The 21,112-nt window shown below is 39.1% G+C and overlaps 1 protein-coding gene across 5 annotated transcripts in view; it reads left to right on the top strand.

Moving 5' to 3' along the window:
* Positions 1 to 21,112, top strand: part of ESR1 (estrogen receptor 1) — a 421,083-nt gene that overhangs the window by 266,441 nt on the left and 133,530 nt on the right. For all 5 annotated transcript variants that reach the window (XM_053904374.1, XM_053904373.1, XM_053904372.1 and 2 more), the window contains one exon: positions 1,341 to 1,676. In XM_053904374.1, coding sequence (XP_053760349.1) covers positions 1,341 to 1,676 — 336 coding nt within the window. The remainder of the gene's footprint in view (positions 1 to 1,340; positions 1,677 to 21,112) is intronic.

The raw sequence follows: 21,112 nt of genomic DNA, 5'->3' as shown, positions 1-21,112 counted from the left end.
TAGTTATTCATTTGTTATGAGAGAAAAGGTAATATATTATAAAGAGTGTGTGCTGCTCATGTATTTAATATTAAAAATAATTGTATTAGCTTTTTACCAAAATTATTTTTTTCATACAAACCTAAAAAATGTTGCTGTCCAGCTTATTTTGGAGAGATGAACATTTCTTTTGATATGACCAGTTTTGAAACTACAGAAGCTTGTGTTAATTTTTGTCTTTGTAAGGTATTTGTTTCTGCTGATACATTTCAGTGCCACAGCATGGCCTTTTCCAGGTTAAGATGCCGAGATGGGACCACAAAGAATCATTGCAAGAGACTGGATTCTCCTTCTGTTTATAATTTAGTTAGTGAGAACCACAGCTGGGTAAACCTTTGGGGGAAAATTCTTTTCAGCTATTTTAAAGCTTTTCTATTAGGGGAAGAGAAATACATTTGTGAAAATCTAAGAACCAATTAAACTACTTGAAGGTCTTAGGCGAAGTACTGAGGTGATCAGGTGCAGCTTAGCAGCAGTCAAAGACTCGCTGAGGACCTGTGGGATCCTGAGGCTGTCAGATACATTTCAGATACGTCACTCCCCTTCTGTGTCTTCCAGTAAGAGACCTACTTGGATGATAGGATGGTTACAAAGTGCTTTTCTCAGTGCCTTTTATTTTTTTTTTATAATATTTTTTAATTTTTTTTTAACGTTTATTTATTTTTGAGACAGAGAGAGACAGAGCATGAACGGGGGAGGGGCAGAGAGAGAGGGAGACACAGAATCGGAAGCAGGCTCCAGGCTCCGAGCCATCAGCCCAGAGCCTGACGCGGGGCTCGAACTCACGGACCGCGAGATCGTGACCTGGCTGAAGTCGGACGCTTAACCGACTCTCAGTGCCTTTTAAATTTACTGTTAAAAGAATATTCATAGCAGAAGCTGTCTTTGATGGTAAGCTGTATTTCAAGAATAATCATTATGATTTTGTTCTTTTTGTAGTATCTGTTACACACACACACACACACACACACACACACACACAGTTTGTCAGATTCAACTTGTGTTGGCTCACAAAATTCTACTGTTAACTCTTCAGGAGTCTTGTAAGCCGCTCCAGTTCAGACAAGTAGCTTGAAATTTGCCATGGTGGGAGTATTTACACCATGGAATTGGAGAATGCTACAAATCAAAGCTTTTTTTTTTCCTCTTAGGCAGCTGCTTGTTGAACACCTACTAGCAAATTTGTGCCTCAAAATATCTATGTAAATAAAATAAAGGCTATTAGCATGGAAGTTGGTTTTAGTGTGAAAGTTTACATGAGAAAAAAATAAACTGGGTATTTTTTTTTTCTGTGTTCTCAGGAATACGGAAAGACCGAAGAGGAGGAAGAATGTTGAAACACAAGCGCCAGAGAGATGAGGGGGAGGGCAGGAATGAAGTGGGGTCTTCCGGAGATGTGAGGGCTTCCAACCTTTGGCCAAGCCCTCTCTTGATTAAGCATACTAAGAAGAACAGCCCAGCCTTGTCCCTGACAGCCGATCAGATGGTCAGTGCCTTGTTGGAGGCTGAGCCCCCCATAATCTATTCCGACTACGATCCTTCCAGACCCTTCAGTGAGGCTTCGATGATGGGCTTGCTGACCAACCTTGCTGACAGGGAGCTGGTTCACATGATCAACTGGGCAAAGAGGGTGCCAGGTAAGAACACTAAGCTCAACACTTACTTTAGGAGTTGAAACTGCTCACTAACTGGTCGAGCTGTCATGGGAGGAGCGGTGGGACACCACAGCTTGCTATCTGACTGGTTTCAAGGTTACATCCAATTTGTTAATTTTCACTATCAACATACTGTAATTCTCCTGGAAGTTAGGAAGCAATGTTTTAAAATCAAAATCTAGAAGATTAAAGTCTTTAACCTGACATTATTTATATTTAACTAAAAATTCTGGGATGGACACTACATAATAAATGCATGTAATATTATGTCTTCACGCTGTCAGAAATGTTTAACATAAAGTGATCCAGGTACTACAAATTTGTAATATTGATGACTTTTGTTCAACATACCTCAGTTATCCATAAACAGTTTTACCTTTTAAGAACTTTTAAGATGTTTGTGGGCTAAAGAGATAATAATGGGTGTCTTGACTGAATGCCAATTATGTACTCCACTGTCTATTCTTAATATTTTAGGAGAAAGGTAATACAAAAGAAAAATAAAATAGGTTCGCCTCCCTGAGAGGAGCTGGTAGAAAGATACACTGGCTGAAGTGACACTTGGTCCTTCAGTTGATTCTCTCAGAACTGGTGTTCCTGTAAAACTTGACTGTTGCTCTTGTTGTTCAGGGAGAAGAATTCTAGTTATTATGGAAACAAGACTAGAAAATGACCTCCTCCATGCCCCAACATATCCATTCAGGAGCTAACATAGATGAACCAAGGCAAGAGGAAGTTACATCTTTTTTCTGGGCTTGTAGATCAAATGAGTAGTGGTTTTAGGCAGAGATCGTCTCATTTGGTTTCTTTTAATATGAGAAATTAATTGTTACCTATGAAGCGTGGGTTTTTTTTTATTAAACTAAATAAACGTGGAGCTTTGTATTTGTATTGCAAAGTTCACCGATTGTAGACCAAGTGGACAAATGTCTGACCTTAGAGACGATTTTGTGTATTTGCATCCATTAACATGTAAACTTTGAATAAGTTGGCAACCTCTTTGAATAAGGAGGCAGCAATGTTTGATCCCAACTTGATAGAGGGCATCCATGTAGGTGGTAGAGATTGTGTTAAATGGAAACATGGGGATTGACAGGCATATTTAGATTTTTAGGGTCAGCCCAACTGGCAAATAAAAAGTCTTGGCCATCTTTGAAATTAAGAGTTTTATTGAGCACCAACCTAGCTTAGCATCCTCATGTGAAGCAGATCTATGATAAACAATTAATAGAATCTAAGTGTAATGTGGTAATAACTTTTTTCTTTATATTTGTTATTGCCTTTTTAAAGAATACTTTGGGAGAAGAGAAAAAACAAGAAACAAATAATAGCCATATACCTGAGAGCCAACTCTCGGTTGCTGTTAAGTTTTATTGTCCTATAAGCATATATTTTCCCTCTTGAAGTCTTGTCACTATTAATTCCAGAGCACTGTTGAACTCAAGTATATATTTTTTCATACTTATCAGTAGATTTCCATCATGACATTTTTATAATACTTGAAGGGCATGTGAAATAGCTGGAATGAAGTTCAAATACATCATCAGTAAATGAAGAATTCATGGCAATAATCTTCCAAATTTCGGAATGAAATGGAGACATAAATCAAGGGAAAGAAAATATATCCATGTTTAGCTATCCCATTGTTAAACCCAGAACTAAACAAATTTATAATAATGAGATGTATAGCAAAACCACTTGATCATATTAGTTTAAAAGACCTGAATGATTTCAAACTCTTGGACCAAGCTATATCTTATTACTTGATGGTTAAAAAACAAAAAGGAATTATAAAGGCAGAGATGAAATTGTGTGTGTGTGTGTGTGTGTGTGTGTGTGTGTGTGTGTGTGTGTACTATTAAAATACAGCTGTTGTAAATCAAAAGCTGACTGGTGTCAAACCCCCCCCCCCCCAAAAAAAAAAGCATTGCCAAGATTGGTGTCAGGGAGCTCTTTCTTTGTTTTCTTCTACGAGTTCTATGGTTGCAGGTATTACTTTCAAGTCCTTTATCCATTTTGAATTGATTTTTGTGTATGGTGTAAGATAGTGATCCAGTTTCATTTTTGTGTATATGGCTATCCAGTTTCCCATCACCTTTTATTGAAGAGACTAGCTTTTCCTCATTTTATATTCTTAGTTCTTTTGTTATAAATCAATTGACCATATATGCTTGGGTTTATTTCTGGGTTTTCTATTCTGTAGCATTGTTCTGTGTCAGTGTTTTTATGTTAATCCCATACTCTTTTGATTACTATAGCTTTGTAATATAGTCTAAAATAAGGAAGTGTGATGCTTATGCCTCCAGCTTTGTTCTTCTTTATTACAATTGTTTTGACTATTCAGGGTCTTCATGTTTCCATAGGAATTTTAGGATTTCTTTTTCTATTTCTGTGAAAAATCTAACTGGAATTTTGATAGAGATTACGGTGGATCTGTATATTGTTGGTTTGGGTAGTATAGACATTTTAATAGTATTATTTTTTCCAATCCATGACGATGAACTATCATTCACATTAAGTCTAGTGTGTTAAGCTCAATGTTTTGTTACTGATTTTTTTGTCTGGATGGTCTATCCATTGTTGAAAATGGGGTATTGAAGTCCTCTATTATTCTTGTATTGCTGTCTATTTCTCTTTTAAGGTCTGTTAAATGTTTGTTTTATGTATTTAGGTGCCCTATTGTTGGGGGCATAAATATTTACAAATGCTTTACCTTCAGGGAACCTGGGTGGCTCACTTGGTTTAGGATCCAACTCTTGACTTCAGCTTAGGTCATGATCTCACAGTTCGTGAGATCGAGCCCCACATTGGGCTCTGCACTGACAGCACGGAGCCTGCTTGGGAGTCTCTCACTCTCTTTGCCCCTTTCCCCACTCATACTCTTTCTCTCAAAATAAATAAATAAATAAATAAATAAATAAATAAATAAATAAATAAATATATATTAAAGAAAGAAAGCAGTGCTTTACCCTCTTGTCAGATTGACCTCTGTATCATTATATAATGATTTTTTGTCTCATTACAGTCTTTAATTAAATTCTTGAATTTTATCTTGTATAACTATGCCTTCTTTCTTTGCTTTCCATTTGCATGGAGTATATTTTTCTATCCTTTCACTTTCAGTCGGTTTGTGTCCTTAAACCTGATGTGAGTCTGTTGTAGGCAGCATATAGTTGGGTCTTTTTTTTTATTATTATTATTCATTCAATCTCTCCATGTCTTTCGATTGGAGGATTTAGTTAATTTAAAGAATTATTTATAGGTGTGTACTTGTTGCCATTTTGTTAATTGTTTTCTGGTTGTTTTGTAGTTCCTCTTTTTTTTTTCTTTTCTTGCTTTCTTCCTTTGTGGTTTGATGACTTTCACAGTGGTTTTCTTAGATTTCTTTCTCATTATCTTTTGTTTATCTACTATAGGCATTTGCTTTGTAGCTACCATTATGCTTACATGTAACAACTTATATTTATAACATATATTGGTGATTTTTGACCAGTTAAGTTTGAACATATTTTAAAGTTCTAATTTTTGCTCTCCCCCCATGTTTTATGTTTGATGTCATAATTTACATCTTTTTACCTTGTGTATCCATTACAAACTATTATAATTATAATTATTCTTCTTTGAGGGAGAGAGAGAGATAACATGAGAGGATGAAGGAGAGGGAGAGAGAGAATCTTAAGCAGACTCCACCTCAAACATGGAGCCCAATGCAGGCTCAGTCTCATGACCCTGGGATTATGACCAGACCTGAAACCAAGAGTCAGGCACTTAACTGACTGAACTGCTCAGGTGCCCCAATTATTTTTATTACTTTTGTCTTTTAACCTTCCTACTGGATTTATAAATGATTTATCCATCACCATAACTTTAGAGTATTTTGAATTTAACTCTATATTTGCCTTACTATTGAAATTTATGCTTTCTTTTTTTTTTAAGTTTATTCACTCAGAGAGAGAGAGAGAGAGCATGCACACAAGTGGAGAAGGGGAAGAGAGAGGGAGAGAGAATCCCAAGCAGACTGTGCACTGTCAGAGCAAAGCCTGATGTGGGGCTTGAACTCATGAACCGTGAGATCATGACCTGAGCCAAAGTCAGATGCTTAACCGAATGAGGCACCCAGGCACCCCATATACTTTAATATGTTTTCCTATTACTAATTGGGATCCTTTTATTGTAGCATGAAAAAGTACCTTTGACATTTCTTGTAAGGCTGGGCTAGTGGTGATGAACTCCTTCAGCTTTTGTTTCTGATAAACTCTTGACCTCTCCCTCAAAATTCTGAAGGACAACTTTGCTGGGTAGAGTATTCTTGGTTGATGGTTTTTTCTTTCAGCACTTGAGTATATTATGACACTCTTTTGATCTGTAAAGTTTTTGCTATAAAATGTGCTGATAGTGTCACCTACTGATGTCCTTACTTGGTGATAGCCTTGTGTAACAAGTTGTTTTTCTTTTACTGCTTTTAAGATTGTCTTCCTGTCTTTAACTGTTGATACTTTAATTTTAATGTGTCTTGGTGTGGGTTTCTTTGGGTTCATCTTTGTTACAGCTCTTTGGGCTTCCTGGATCTGGATGTCTCTTTCTTTCCCCAGATTAGGGAAGTTTGCAGCCATGATTTCTTTGAATGAGCTTTCTGTCCCTTTCATTCTTTTTTCTCCTGAGACCCCTTATAATGTGAATGCTGGTTTTCTTGATGTTGTCCTATAAGTTACTCAAACTATCATTACTCTTTTTCATTCTTTTTCTTTTTCCTTTTCATTTCTCTGATTGGATGAATTTCTGTCTTCTGTCTGAGTTTGTTGATCCTTTCTTCAGCTTGATCTAGTCTGATGTTGAACCCCTCCATTAAATTTTTCAGTGCAATTATTGTACTCTTTAGTTCTGTGATTTTTGTTTGGTATTTTCTTTTTTAAAAAATTTATTTATTTTGAGAGAGAGAGAGAGAGAGAGCACATGTGTGTGAGAGAGAGGGACAGAGAGAGGGAGGGAGAAGGACAGAGAGAATCCTAAGCAGGCCCCACTCTCAGTGTGGAGCCCAGTGCGGGCTCGATCTCACAACTGTGAGATCATGACTTGAGCCAATATCAAGTGTCAGACACTTAACCAACTGAGCCACCCAGGTGCCCCTTTGTTTGGTATTTTCTCATATTTCCTGTCTCTTTGTTGAAATTCCCACTTTGTTCATGTATTGTTCTCCTCACTCTGGTGAGCATCTTCGTGATCATTATTTTAGACTCTTTATTAGGTAAAGAACTTACTTCCACTTTGCTAGTCTGTTTCTGTAATTTTATCTCATTTCTTTTGTTTGGAACCTATTCCTCTGTTTCTTCATTTTACTTGATTCTGTGTTGGTTCCTGTGCATTAGATAAAATAGCCCCCTTTCCTAGTCTTGATGGAGTAGGAGACAAACTTTATTGTTCATCCTATCCTGAGCTCTTGGTTGTCTCTCAAACTATTATGATTGCCTAGGCAGCCTTCTTTCTTCTCAGTGGTTCCCAAGAGTTGAAGGTATGCCAAGTCCTGTCAATATCCCAAAGGGGAGGATCTTGCTGAACACCTAGATTCAGGCTGATTGGTAGCTGGATCCTCAGGTAACAGCTTTTAAAGGATACAAATATATCTCTTTCAGGGAAATACTGGGATATGAGAGTGTCTGTTTGCTCCCTCTGTGCTGTGCCTCGGAGATAGTGCCTTAGGAATTGTTTGCTATAGGTCTATGGGATTGGCAAACACAAGCTCTTCTGATCAATAGAACCAGGTGATCAAAGGATGAGTTCCCTGGATGGCAGCCAAAAAAGTTGGGATGCCAGATGTATGTACAAGCTCCTTTTAGAGAGAGATAGGTGATTTTTGGAGCAGGCCACAGGGTTTCCCCAGCCTCTGAGGAGGATCATAGTTAGTCTCTAGATGACACTAAATTAGAACCTGGCCCACAGGTAGCAGGTCTTAAAATATGCAAATAGATCTCTATCAGACAAAGACTGGGAGATGTTCACTTCTGTGATGAAACTTGGGAAGATGGACAGTAATCTTGTGAGCCCATTAAGAAGTTTCTTTGTTTTCTATAGTCTTATATTTCTCATGTATTTCACTGCCTGTTTCGGTGGCTCTCCCCTTAGGTGAAAGTTTTAAAAACTGGAGTGCTATATATTGGGTCCAAATCTTTGCTCCTCAGAGAGAAACTGAGAGTTTTGAGTTCCCTCTTGATTGTGTGTCATTGTACCAGGGGTGTATATTGATGTAAGTATTTTTTCATTTCCCCACTGTGTAGGAATCATTCAGCTAGTTTCTGGATGTCTTTCAGAAGAAATTGTGTAGCTAGAGATTTGGTATGTCTATGGGAGCATGTGAATTCAGGAATCTCCTATGTCTCCATCTTGGAAAACTCCCCCCCCCCCCAAATTGACTTCATTTTGCATGATGAATTTTAATAAAAATAATCAGTTCATTTGTCTATGTTAGTAGTTTGAGAATTTTTTTTTTTACTAATAGAATATTGTCAGAATTTTCAGATGTTGGTGATTTTAGCTTAAATTTTCCTTTTCCTTAGCATTTGGAGCATATTTTTTGACTTGATAATACATTTCTTTACTTAGACTCAAGATACGAAGAGCATTATGATAAAATGCATCATGTAGTTTTGGTAGGTTTCAATCTGTAGAGTATCTGTATTAGACCTAGCAAAAGTTTACATCAAGAAATTAATCTTTTTCCATTTACACTTTAAAAACAACTGCAGTAAGAATGATAAAACCTACCTGCTCAGCTCTGACAAGGGATGCTTTTTTATAACACATGTTACATATCTGTTTTTTGATATCTCGCTGTAGAAAAGGCTTTTCTCTTTATTGTTCATTCTGAAATTTGTTAATCTTTACAAAATCACTTTATATAATCTATCCATGGGTAGAGATTTAATTTTAAAAGGGTTAGATTATTAAATCTTAATTTACTATTATCCTATACATGGTGAAAACTTGTTAACAAGTATAACATTGTTTATCTGAAGGTCAAAAAAGGCAAAAATGTGAAGTTGTTACGTTTTTAATATCTAGATCACACTCAACTGCATCATTGCCTGGCTGATTCTTAGTTTCGGTGCTAGTGAAGTACATTTGATTTTTTTTCCCCCTGGAAGCTTGAATTGCATCACGTAACTGTTACTTTGATTTATTAAAAATTACACCTTTTCCAAAATTCACTGTCATTATAAATATCTCAAGGGCAATTTCATACTTCCAAGTTCTAGTTCTATCTATTTAATGAATATTTAGATAAACATCTAGTCCTCAGCTTATTATTGTCTTTTAAAAACTGATAACCAGAAGCCTGACAGTCTCACTGACCGCTGGGCACAAATCTGGGAAGGTGTGCTAAAGCTGCTGGCCCAGGAAGAAAAATAAAGGGAAAATGACAGTCAAGCTCAGTTTCATGGGAAACATGCTACCTTAACCACTTCCTCATTCTTTTGGTGGCAATGTAGGCAACCTTTCTCCTTCCCCTTTCCTGTCCCAGTCCCTGGCTTCTCAATGCTAAATGAGTCCCCAGTTATTTCTGGGCCCCAACTCCCCACCACTTTTCTTTGAATTCTTGCTCAGTTTTACCCCTGGGGAGAAAGAATACACTTTTTTTGGACATGCCTCCCACCAGCTACAAGCCCAGGTTTCTCAGAAGCTTCTCGTGTTGTCTCTGATGGTGTGTGGCTGTCTTTGCCATTACAGGGCTCAAGGTTTCTTCTGCTCCTGTGTTCACCAGGAATCCAAGAGTTAGCTTCCCTGACTCTAACACTCATCCTCATCATTCAAATCAGCAATGAAGCACAGGAAATGCTTATTGAATGGATGAATAAATGAATGAATAAAGGGTGTTTTTTTGAAAATTCTGACTTTAAGAAATCTCTGAGCCCTGTTAGAACACAATTTTTCCATAAAGAAGAAGGATATTTAGAGCTGTGCTATTATTCTCTTTTGCCTCTCTTCAGAATCTCCCTGACGTTCTAATATCTCTGTAGCATCTGCCTTAGTGAGATTCATTTCCAGGCTCTCTTTTGTAAGGGATCAATATTCAGAGGACTGTACAGAGCTTGAGTTCTGAGGACTTTAACAGGCATCAGTTGGCCAGCAGCGAGTTAGTTTCACGTAGGGTATGTAACTGAAAACTTAGAATGGGTAGGGACAAGAGGGCAAGGAGAGGGCACAATACCTCACTGTGGGAACTGGGAGCATCTTCAAGGAACACATTCTATTATGGGAGGTTCTTGTGGATTCCAGGGACTTGGCTTTCCTATCTAGTACTCTGATACCCAACCTGTGATCAGCCCAGTAGACTCTGCTCTCAGGCTGTCATAGCGTTCCAGCCCATTTTGGCATAGCATGGTAATGAACAATAACATGACATGCAAGTGTGGGTGACATCCTGGAGAGGTGACAAATGCATATGTTTAAGAGTAACATTTGCAGTTTAGGTTTTGCAACCATTCTATAAAGAAGAGCCTCAGGACTGGGTTGGAATTACCCTAGCATGAATGGTGGCAGCCCCTCTGGGCTGGCAATGCAGGGCTTCCTTTGGAGTGTTCCACTTCTAAGTCAGCCCAGCACAGCTTTTCACTACTCCTGTGGGAGCTCTGGTTGAAGCCCAAGGACAGCAGCTGCTTACTAGATTTGTCTTTCACGTGAAACTTTGATGCCCCATTGATGCTTGTTAGCCCAGATGCTTTAAGCCTTTAAAATCCCTTTCCGGGGAGCTCCTGGGTGGCTCAGTCACTTGGGCGTCCCACGCTTGATTTTGGTTCAGGTCATGATCCCAGGGTTGTGGGATTGAGCCCCACATTGGGCTTCACGTTGGGTTCCACATTGAGCACGGAGCCTGCTTGGGATTCTCTCTCTCTCTCTCTCTCTCTCTCTCTCTTTCTCTGCCTACCTCTGCCTCTCTCTCCTGCTCTTGCATGTGCTTACTCTGTCTCCCTCAAATTAAAAAAAAAGTAAGTCAGGGCCTGAGTCAGGGCCTCAGAATCTGAATGTTTATCTTGAGCTGGGTGATGTGTGGTGCTGGGTGTCCTCAAGCCACCTTGTAGGAAGTGTTGGCCTGTGGCTCTGCTACTTCTAGAATGCCAGGTTTTTGTGACTATTTAGATATATTACTATTAAAGTATGTTGAAATGAGTTGAATTGTGTTCCCCCCAAAAGATATGCTGTAATTCTAACACTTGGTACTTCAGAATGTGATCTTATTTGCAATGAGGGTCTTCCAAGTTCAAATGAAGTCATTGGGGTGGGCCCCAGTCCTTATAAAAAGGAGAAAGTTGGATGTAGAGATAGACACGCACAGAGGGAAGATGATATAAAGCACACAGGAAGAAGAATGGCCATGTGACTGGATCAATGCATCTCCAAGCCAAGGAATGACAAAGATGCCGATAAACACCAGAAGCTAGAAGAGGTCTGGAAGGGTCCTCCCCTAGAGCCTTCAGAGAGAGTCTGGTCTTACCGATACCTTCGTCTCTGACCTCTAGCCTCTGTGACTGTGAGGCAATACATTTCTGTCGTTTTAAGACACCCCTTTTTTGTACCTTGTATGCCAGCCCTAGGAAACTATTATACATTGTATTAAAAAGAAAGGGTGCCTGTAATTTTGAGGCAACAGAAATAAGGAGCTTTTGATTTAAAGAGGAATGTTTGGCTCACCTGGTGTAGGCCTGGCTAATCATTTACTCTCTTTTGCCCGCCCAAGTGGTTCACTGAACTTCTGGCTTTGAAGTTGATTTAGAATTTTAACAGTTCCATGAATCTACCTGGCAAATACCTTTAAGAAAATTTTAACCCGCAGAATGTTTTAATCTCGTACTTTAATAGTTTCCCCTTTTTATATTCCTATCTTTGATCCATTTGAATTCATTTCAGTATACACTGTGAGGTGTGGCTCCAAAATTGTTTTCATACAGATGGCTGCACAGGTGTTTCAATTCCATTTCTTGAACAGCTTCCTACAGAAGTATTTTTAAGACTTCCTTTACAGTTGACCTTCCAAGTTTACTATTTTTTAGAGCTTTTATTTTTTTAAATGTTTATTTATTTAATTTGAGAGTGAGAGAGAGGGAGAGAGGGAGGGGGGATAAAGAGAGAGAGAGAGAGAGAGAGAGAGAGAGAGAGAGAGAGAGAATCACAAGATTGCTCCATGCTGTCAGTGCAGAGCCTGATGCGGGGCTTAAACTCCTCAACCATGAGATCTTGACCTGAGCCAAAATCAAGAGTCAGATGCTTAACTGACTGAACCACCCAGGCGTCCCTAGAACTTTTAAAGTAGAGTAAACAGATATTGGTTTACATGTTTGGTTATTTTTTCCAATTTTGAAAAGGGAAAAGGAAAATAAGCCATTTGATCATAAGTTATATATTTTTGCTTCACTTATAATAACTGAATATAAATGAGTCTGTCCTGTGCTCATATATTTCCATTAATGGAATAATAGACGTAGAGGCATTAATCTTAGAAGTAGAGGCAAAGTTCATGAGACTTCATACATTTAGAAAAACCCAGTGCCGATAAGAGGTGATTGGGTGAGTTACCATTCAATATTCATAGGACAGAAAGATTGTTCCCAGGAGAGAAGAAGGATATACCAGGCTTTCCTTCTCTCTTTTCCCATCTGTTGTAGGTGTCTCCCAATATTCTAGGACTCTGCTCTAGGTGCCAATGCTGCTTATAACCAACTTGAAAGGTTACCCCATTCAGAGCTTCACCTGTTAACTTTGAGATTTATGATTTCCCGAATTCTTTCTGTAGGTCCTGACACCTAAATATTCAGTTCCACTCTTTTGGTGCCCACAGAATACCGGTTAAATGTCATGTCTCCACTAACATATCTATCTGAAACTTGCCGTTTGCCTTTTGTCCGCTTTATAGCAAACTCATTTGTTTCTCCTGTGCCTTTCCATTTCTGCCAGAGGCTCCACTCTTCTGGGTCTGAGTTTGGAATCATCTTTGTGTCTGGCTCGTCTTCACCGTGTACCATCAGTTCTTCATCTTCGACATCTCTAGAGTTTGGCTTTTTTTCCTGTTCTGTTGCTAGCCTGGCCCACATCCTTCTTGTTTTCTAAGACTGAATTACTATAATGTCCTTCTAACTGGTCTTTTTGGTTTCAGCTTCTCCTCCCTTCCATTCATCACTGCCAGAATAATTTCTGTGAATCATCATTTCAGAACGCTTCACTCCTTGCATTAGTTTCCTACGGCTGCCGTAACAATATTTCACAAACTGCATGGCTTAAAACAAGAGAAATTTACGGTGCTGGAGGCTGGTTGTCTAAAATCAAGGTCATCAACAGGGCTATGCTCTCTCTGAAGGCTTTGTGGGAGGATCCTTCCATGCCTCTTTCTAGCTAGCTTCTAGAGGCTGCTGTCTATCCTTGAATTTGTGGCCTGCAGATGCATTTCTCTAATCTCTGCCTCTGTTGTCTTATGATGTTCTCCCTCTGTGTTTGTGTCCAAATTTTCCTCTTATAAGGACACCAGTTATGTTAGAGTTAGGGTCCACCCTAATACAGTATGACCTCATCTTGTTTACATCTGTAAAGACCCTATTTTCAAATAAAATCACATTCGCAGGTTCTGGGTTGATAACGAATTTTGTGGGGGGAGACAACCATTCAGTTAAAAATTCGGCAGTGGACTTGATTGTCTAACTTAGTATGGCTTTAACAGATAAATGATAGTGTCTCTTGAAGCCTAAAATTCAACTTGTGCCTCAAGGCACCTGACCATAGGTTAGCCTTTTTTTTTTCTTTGTTTTTAATAGTAGAAAAGCTGTTCACCAACTGGCACTCTCCCATCTTATTTGAGCTCTACTTTCCAGCATGATCTCCTGGCCCCATTCTCTGCTGGCCATTCTCCCCTTCACAAAATGCATTCATTTCATTTTTTTGCTTGAATCTCTGCATCTCCCTCACTCTATTTCAATTCTGTGCTCATTCCCTACCGCCGCAAAGGGACAACTCAACTTCTACTTACTTTCTGAAACTTCAAATGACTTTAACCAACATAATCATGGATTGAGTTTGCTGTGGCAGGACAACCAGTCCATGGTCCACAGTGTCTTCTCAGATGTATATTGCTGAACTAAATCAGCTGGGGTGTAAAACACAGTAGCAGCTCTTAAACCATAGTCTAATTTCACTAATAGTAGATTTATTGCTGGATGATTCATTTACACCATGGTTGGATTTCTTCTTTTAAATGGAAAGATGGATAGTTTTTATTGGCTGGGTATCTATTTTTGTCTAGGGGAATTTGTCAAGGGAAAAGTATTTCTACAATCTGAGTTTGACTTGCTTAGGCCATGAACTTATTTTTAAAAGTTGTATGTGTGAAAAATGAGTTTATATTAGATGAATCATATTTTAACTGTAGTGTGCCTTTCATTTAAATAAAGCCTACTGTAGAAAATCATGTGAAGTGAGCATTCCTTTGACAAAACAAAAGTTCTTCTTTTCTTGGACTATGACTCTTCACAAATTGAGATTTCTTAACACGATGAGCATTTGGCCTGGCTGTGTATAGCTTCATTCTCAGAACGATGCTGAAACTGTGTGGCTTCTCCAGGGTACATGTGCCTGACTTTCTGGAGTGGCTACACTTGAACTTGTGGCATAACTAATTCTATATCTCGATTTATGGAGTCTGTTTACTGCTGACAGTAGTTGTTTTAGACCCCCTGTGGGTTTAGCCTTTGTGTATCCTAAGCTAAAGTTTCAACTTCCTTGCTATCCGGTGGAGGGTACCCCTCAGTGATGTAAGATGTTAGTTTACTTTAGGGAGTTGGAGACCAGAGAACTGCAAAAGGGGGAGAAAACCAGCGTTCTGCAAAAGGGGGAGAAAACCAGCGTTGGCCCTAATGAGATCTAAGTCACGTGGAGCCATAAAAAAAAAAAACCGGGAACCTTGGAAGCATTCTCAGTAGTGGAGTGGAATTAAAAGAATTCACCTTCCTCCCCCCCGCCCCATATACTTTTCTATCTCACCAATGACTTCTAGAGAAGGCTCCATAAGTAGATTTGAAATTTGTTTCATATCACCACTATGTTATTGTTTTCTTTTGCAGGAAGCAGAGAACTTTAATAGGTTTATACTGTAGTCTTTATATTAGACTGTTGTCCAGAAAGACTGTTTATTTTTGGCCCAATTATTACTGTTCTCTCCTCACCCCACTGCTTAGCTCTCAAATACTCCTGTGTTAAGCATTTTTCTTGCTAATGTGAAAATAAATTCACTGCTTCTAGCGAGTGGTTAAACATTGAAACAGTTTGGAAAGTGTTCGTATCTGACTGGTAGAACATAGCTACGCGGTCCTTTTCTCTTAATCAAATACCTTATTTCCTAGAGAAGACAGTATAACAGTTCTCTTAAGGTGATTCATAGCTGAAAGGTAATAGTCATTAGGTAAATAGATGCCTGCTCTATATCCCTGCAGTCACACAGAGGGTGGAAAATTAGAAAAACTGCAGTGGTGAAGTCCTTTTATTGCCTGTGGTATTTTAACATTAACCATAAAGTAGACACAACCTTGGGGCTGTTTGCGTTTAATTTTTAAAGTCACTTGAGTTGATAAGCTGATTGGTGTTCAGTTCATCTTCGTCAAAAGGATGAATTATAGAATTAACTGTTCCTGGTTTGGAACCCCTAGTTCCATGGAATCTTAGGATTTCAGTTCTGTTGCCTTGGTTACTAATCTGTTCCATGCAATTTGCTGAACTTTGAATGGGTACTTCTCTTAGGAACATTCTCCCTTGTAAGTAAATCACCTCATGTGTTGAAATATAAGTTCTGTTTAAAAATTCTTGGGGCTGGAGAGCCTGAGTGGCTCAGTTGGTTAAGCCTCTGACTTCGGCTCAGGTCATGCTCTCGTGACAGTCCGTGGGTTCCAGCCCCATGTTTGTCTCTGTGCTGACAGCCTAGAGCTGGGAGCCTGCTTTGGATTCTGTGTCTCCTTCTCTCTCTGCCTCTCCCCCACTTGCACTCCATCTCTGTCTCTCTCCGTCTCTCAAAAGTAAACGTTAAAAAATTAAGGAAAACAATTCTTGAGGCAGGTTCTTCATGATGTAGTAAGAAAACAAGTGACCTTGTCCATTTGGGCTAGGATTTATCCGTTAGTTGCACCTTGCAAAGCCCCTGACACAATGCCACAAACAATTGGAAGTGTGATTGCTAAGTAAAGGTGAAATTTAAAATGGTGGCAGTGCCCTTCTCTAGAGGAAATGAAAGATTCTCTTTGTAGTATAGCGTGTGTTTATTGTGTGGCCATTTCATAAACACGAAATCTAATAAAGTGGTGGGCATTTTCCTTCTCTGGAGGATATTAAAAGTGTCTCTTCATAGAAGAGCATGTCACGCAATGACATTGGTTCTTTTTACCTGGTCAAGATGTTTGCCTCGATTTGCTTAGGGCATTTGAAATGCATATTTGGAAACCAGCAGATAAATGCTATGAATTTTAGAACTCATTCTCATCCAAGACCTTGAGCAGTGGAAGAATATTTTCCAAGGCAGGCATTCAAGTTGTGTCTGGCAGTGTTTCTCTTCTTGTATCAATAAGGCAGAAATAGGATATAAACACATTTGGGTTTTTTTTTTTTTTTTCTGTATTACTGTGCACAATTCAGAGATCTAAACTGAAAAAGAAAAGTATATTGGGCTTTCCTGAGTGGATCTTAAAATTCCCCACACTGTGATCCAGAACAAAGCTGTCATTATATAGGGTCTGTAGGATTAGAAGACTCCACCTAGATCGTGAAGGACTTCAAACTTAAAAGGTTTACAGATAGATGTATAATCGACTAGTCAATTAGGGTCTGATACATGTGTGTCAAAACACATGACTCCCAATCTCATGAGATCAGAAAGACTTAACTTTTAAATATCTTTCGTCTTCTCGCCTAACAAATAGCAGACCATTTTGAGGGACTATTTGTTGCCGAAGTGATTGTAAAAATTGGAAGATGGTTATTATTGGCCTAGTTAGCCAATTTCTGATTTGTCTTAACTATTGTTAATAAGAGGAACTTAAGAATATATACCAGGAGCCGTAGTTTTAAAAAGGAAGTATATTCTGGAGCTGGATAGTAATGATGCTTGCCTAATGTGAATGTACTTAATGGCACTGAATTGTACACTTTTTTTTTAAATTTTTTTTTAACGTTTATTTATTTTTGAGACAGAGAGAGACAGAGCACGAACGGGGGAGGGTCAGAGAGAGAGGGAGACACAGAATCTGAAACAGGCTCCAGGCTCTGAGCAGTCAGCACAGAGCCCGACGGGGGGCTCGAACTCACATACCGCGAGATTGTGACCTGAGCCGAAGTCGGACGCTTAACCGACTGAGCCACCCAGGCGCCCCTGAATTGTACACTTTAAACATGGTTAAATAGTAACCTTTATGTTATGTCTACTTTCCCATAATAATAAAAGGAGGTATAATACTTTAAGATATATGAAAAGGAGACAGGCATCACATTGCAAAAAATAATAATACATAAAAATGGTCCTAAATTCAGAAATAATTTTTCTGATCCAAAACTTTAAATCTGACTTTTAGATAAGAATATAAGCACAGTGCAAGAAAGTAAATTTATGAACCAATGAAGGGGGGTGGGATGATGCAATCGAAACAGGTATGCCTTAGGCTTCTAGAGAGTCTTTTGTAATAAGAGCACAAAACCAGTTTTATTCAGTTGACAGCAATTTAATGAGTTCTTTGCATGTGCTAGGTATTGCTTTATGTGTAAGGATGTACAAAGGAACAAAACTGGTAAAATTCCTGCTTCCAGGAACTTCCATGTGAGGAATGGGAGCTGTGTTATGGTTTGACCAGTTTACATATGAAAAAGTAGAAGCACGGCTGTGGTGTTTTTTGTTTTGTTTTTTAGTGTTTATTTTTGAGAGAGAGAGACAGATTTAGAGAGAGAGCACAAACGGGAGGGGCAGAGAGAGACAGAGGCACAGGATCCGAAGCAGGCTCCAGGCTCTGAGCTGTCAGCACAGAGCCCGACACGGGGCTCGAACCCAGGAGCCGTGAATTCATGACCTAAGCTGGGGTCGGACGCTTAACCGACTGAGCCACCCAGGCGCGCTGAGATGAGTTTTGTAATTTACCTGTTACAAATGGTAGCTAATTATGGCAGGTACTGTTCTAAGCATTTTACCTGCATTGACTCAGTTTTTATTGCTTTTATTTTCCTTATTGTATGCATGAAAAGCTGAGGCACAGAGAAGTTAATAATAGAGTTAATTATTAGGGAAACAGTTTCAATTCTAGAACAATTTCCTGTGTGAAGCTCTTAGAGTAGGATAAAAAGCGATGGCATAAATTTAAAGAGTTGTACCATTTTGGGACGCCTCGGTAGCTCAGTTGATTAAGTGTCTGACTCTTGATTTAGGCTCAGGTCATGGGATTGAGCCCCGTGTTAGGCTCAGTGTGGAACCGGGAGCCTGCTAGGGATTCTGTCTCTCACTCTCTCTCTGCCCCTCCCTAGCTCTCTATCTCACAGTAAATAAATAAATAAACTTAAAAAAATAAAAGAGTTGTACCATTTTAACATTATTCGATTTTTTAAAAAATACCTTCTTTTCTCCCCTATCCTGCCATATAACATAGACATCGTCAAGAGGGTCTATATAACATGACCTCTGTCTTTGGATAACCCTGGCCCACGGTTAAGTATTTAATAAATACTAGCTAATGCTGTAGTTGTTGGTTTGTAGTTGTTTGATATAATTTATTTTGAGTCAAATTTTTAAGACTGTTTTGTAACTATTCAATAAAATTACGAGATAGCCTGGCATTTTGAAAACTAGGCTAGAAACTAGTTTTTCTGAATGTATTTTTTTAACATTCAGCACATGTATTTCTTTTTACTTGTGTTATTAAATCTGTCCTCATGCTCTTATTCTTTTTCAAGCAGTCTTGTTGGCACTCACCAAAATTAATTGAGATTTGATTATTGTTTCTCTGTTTTTGTTTTGTCTTGTTTTTATAGAAACAAATGGTGTTACAATTAAGGAAAAAACATTCCTGAGGTATATCAGCTCCTGCCAATTTTCCGAGTTAATATAACTCGAGATTTTGCCTACATTTGGAAGCTTTAAGCTACCCTATAAGCTTAAAGTATTTATACATGCAAATATTAAACTGAAATAGGAAAGACTATAAGGGTAAGAAATAGTATATGCTGTAGAAATCCTATTTCAAGTATAACTGTTTTAGGATTAGAATCAACCCCCTATGACAGAAAACACCAAAATAATAATGGGTTAAACAAGACAAAGTTTATTTTTCTCTCACATAAAATAAATCTGGACTCCTTTACCAGTAGCACAGCAGCTCTGCAGTCAAAATGACCCACGCTCCTTCTGACTTTTTATTCCCTATCCTAGCTTAAGGCTTCCATTTTCAAGGTCATCTACTGGTCCCATGGGCTACGGGAGCTTCGGCAGTCACAGCTGCATTACAGGCTGCTGGAAAGTTGGAGGAGGAGAACGTCAGTTAGGGACACACTTTGCTACAGCAGGTTCCTTTAAGGAGACTTCTGGGAACTCTTAGCACTTCCTCTTATATCCCATTGGTCAGAAGTTAGGCTTCATCCAGCAGCAAAGCACACTGGGAAATACAGTCTTTAAGCTGTGTGCATTATACATGGAATAAAATCTGAGGTCAATTCAGAATAATAAGAGTTGAGTGCATTTTTGGTGGGCAAATAGCAGTCTCTCCACAACAGTAAGCTTCAAACCATACTTTGAATGTTGGATGTCCTCTTTAATAAGTATTCTGACTTACTGTCAACATATATCATAGGTCATTTTAAGAAAGATTCAGGGGCGCCTGGGTGGCTCAGTCAGTTCAGCGTCTGACTTCGGCTCAGGTCATGATCTCGCGGTTCACGAGTTTGAGTCCCACGTTAGGCTCTGTCCTGACAGCTCAGATCCTGGAGCCTGCTTCAGATTCTGTGTCTCCCTCTCTCTGTGCCCCTCCCTAGCGTTCTCTCTCTCTCTCTCTCAAAAGCAAATAAAACATTTAAAAGAAAAGAAAGAAAGATTCAGAACACCAGAAAATCAAACTCACATGAAAGCCATATTGGAAAAAAAAAAAAAAAGCTGCCAGCTATTGAGTATATTGTCAAGCATCATGTGAAATATCTTCACAACATCCTAATGAGTTAGGTACTATCATTGTGGCCATTTTGCAGGTAAAGAAACAGAGACATCAAAATGATACATAGCGGGGGTGCCTGGGTGGCTCAGTCAGTTAAACATCTGCCTCTGTTTCTGCTCAGGTCATGCTCTCACAGTTGGTGAGTTCGAGCCCCGCATTGGGTTCTGCGCTGACGGTGCAGAGCCTGCTTGGGATGCTCTCTCTTTCCCTCTCTCTCTGCCCCTCCTGCTCTCTCTCTCTCTCTCTCTCAAAATAAATAAATCAAAAGATAAGTACCTTTCCCGAATGTGGCATGGATTCAGAAGTGGCAGGGCACTGGTTAGTCTGGTTCTTCACCGTGTGCCCACAAGGCCATTGCTTGATGCCATTGCATTTTGTAACTCGGAGTATTTCGGGATGTTACAGTTGGTCATCTCGAGCATCAGTTATCACTTTATCATCTTGTGAAAAATTCTGGCTGAACTATTTGACCATCGAGATCCTGTACGCTTGCGGTTGTACTGTGTGAATATTCTGTTAAATGTATGCAATGGTTCAAATTACCCACACTCACATTTGACTCTGAGAGCAGTTCTTATATTGAAAGAAAATTTTCTGTATGTGAGAAGATGTGTTCTGAGCGTAAGTGGTGAACGAATATCACATACTGGTTTTCAGAAAGCACCGATACCTTGAGTCCCAGAACCCAGCGTCAGTGGAGTGGAGAGCTAACAGCTTCAATGGCCTGAGGTTTTTGCCACGCTGCTGCTTTTTCTCCTATTTGGGATTAAAATATGATAAATTTGAGGTAGTATCCTAGTACTTCCATTGGAAGAAACAGAGTTTCTGTGTGTGTATGTGTGTGTGTGTGTGTGTGTGTGTGTGTGGTTAAAGAGAGAAGTTCCATGCATCTGCAAGGGTGCTGCCATTAGAGAGGAGAGTGGTTTGGAGTGGAGGAGAGTGGGAAGGGAAAGGGCTTGTGGGGCCAGGTCCGGCATCATTCAGGGACTTCACAATCACTTACCTAATTGTGTAAATATGTACACACCCCAGTGTATGAACTGGCATTTTGGAAATGAAATGTTTAGCAGGAAATTCCCCCTCTTCAACCCTCACCTTTTTAGATGTAGAGGTTGGCTTGTTTCTTCTATCTTTGTTTGAATCATTCCATTAATCAACCTTAGTGAGAGATCACTTAGTCATCTGTGAAAAAGCATAAACTCGTAATTGTTAGAAATC

Source organism: Panthera pardus, unplaced genomic scaffold (genome assembly GCF_024362965.1).
Source record: "Panthera pardus isolate Hobbes unplaced genomic scaffold, ASM2436296v1 HiC_scaffold_17, whole genome shotgun sequence".
Classification (NCBI taxonomy): Eukaryota; Metazoa; Chordata; class Mammalia; order Carnivora; family Felidae; genus Panthera; species Panthera pardus.
This window is presented reverse-complemented; position numbering and strand designations above follow the sequence as displayed.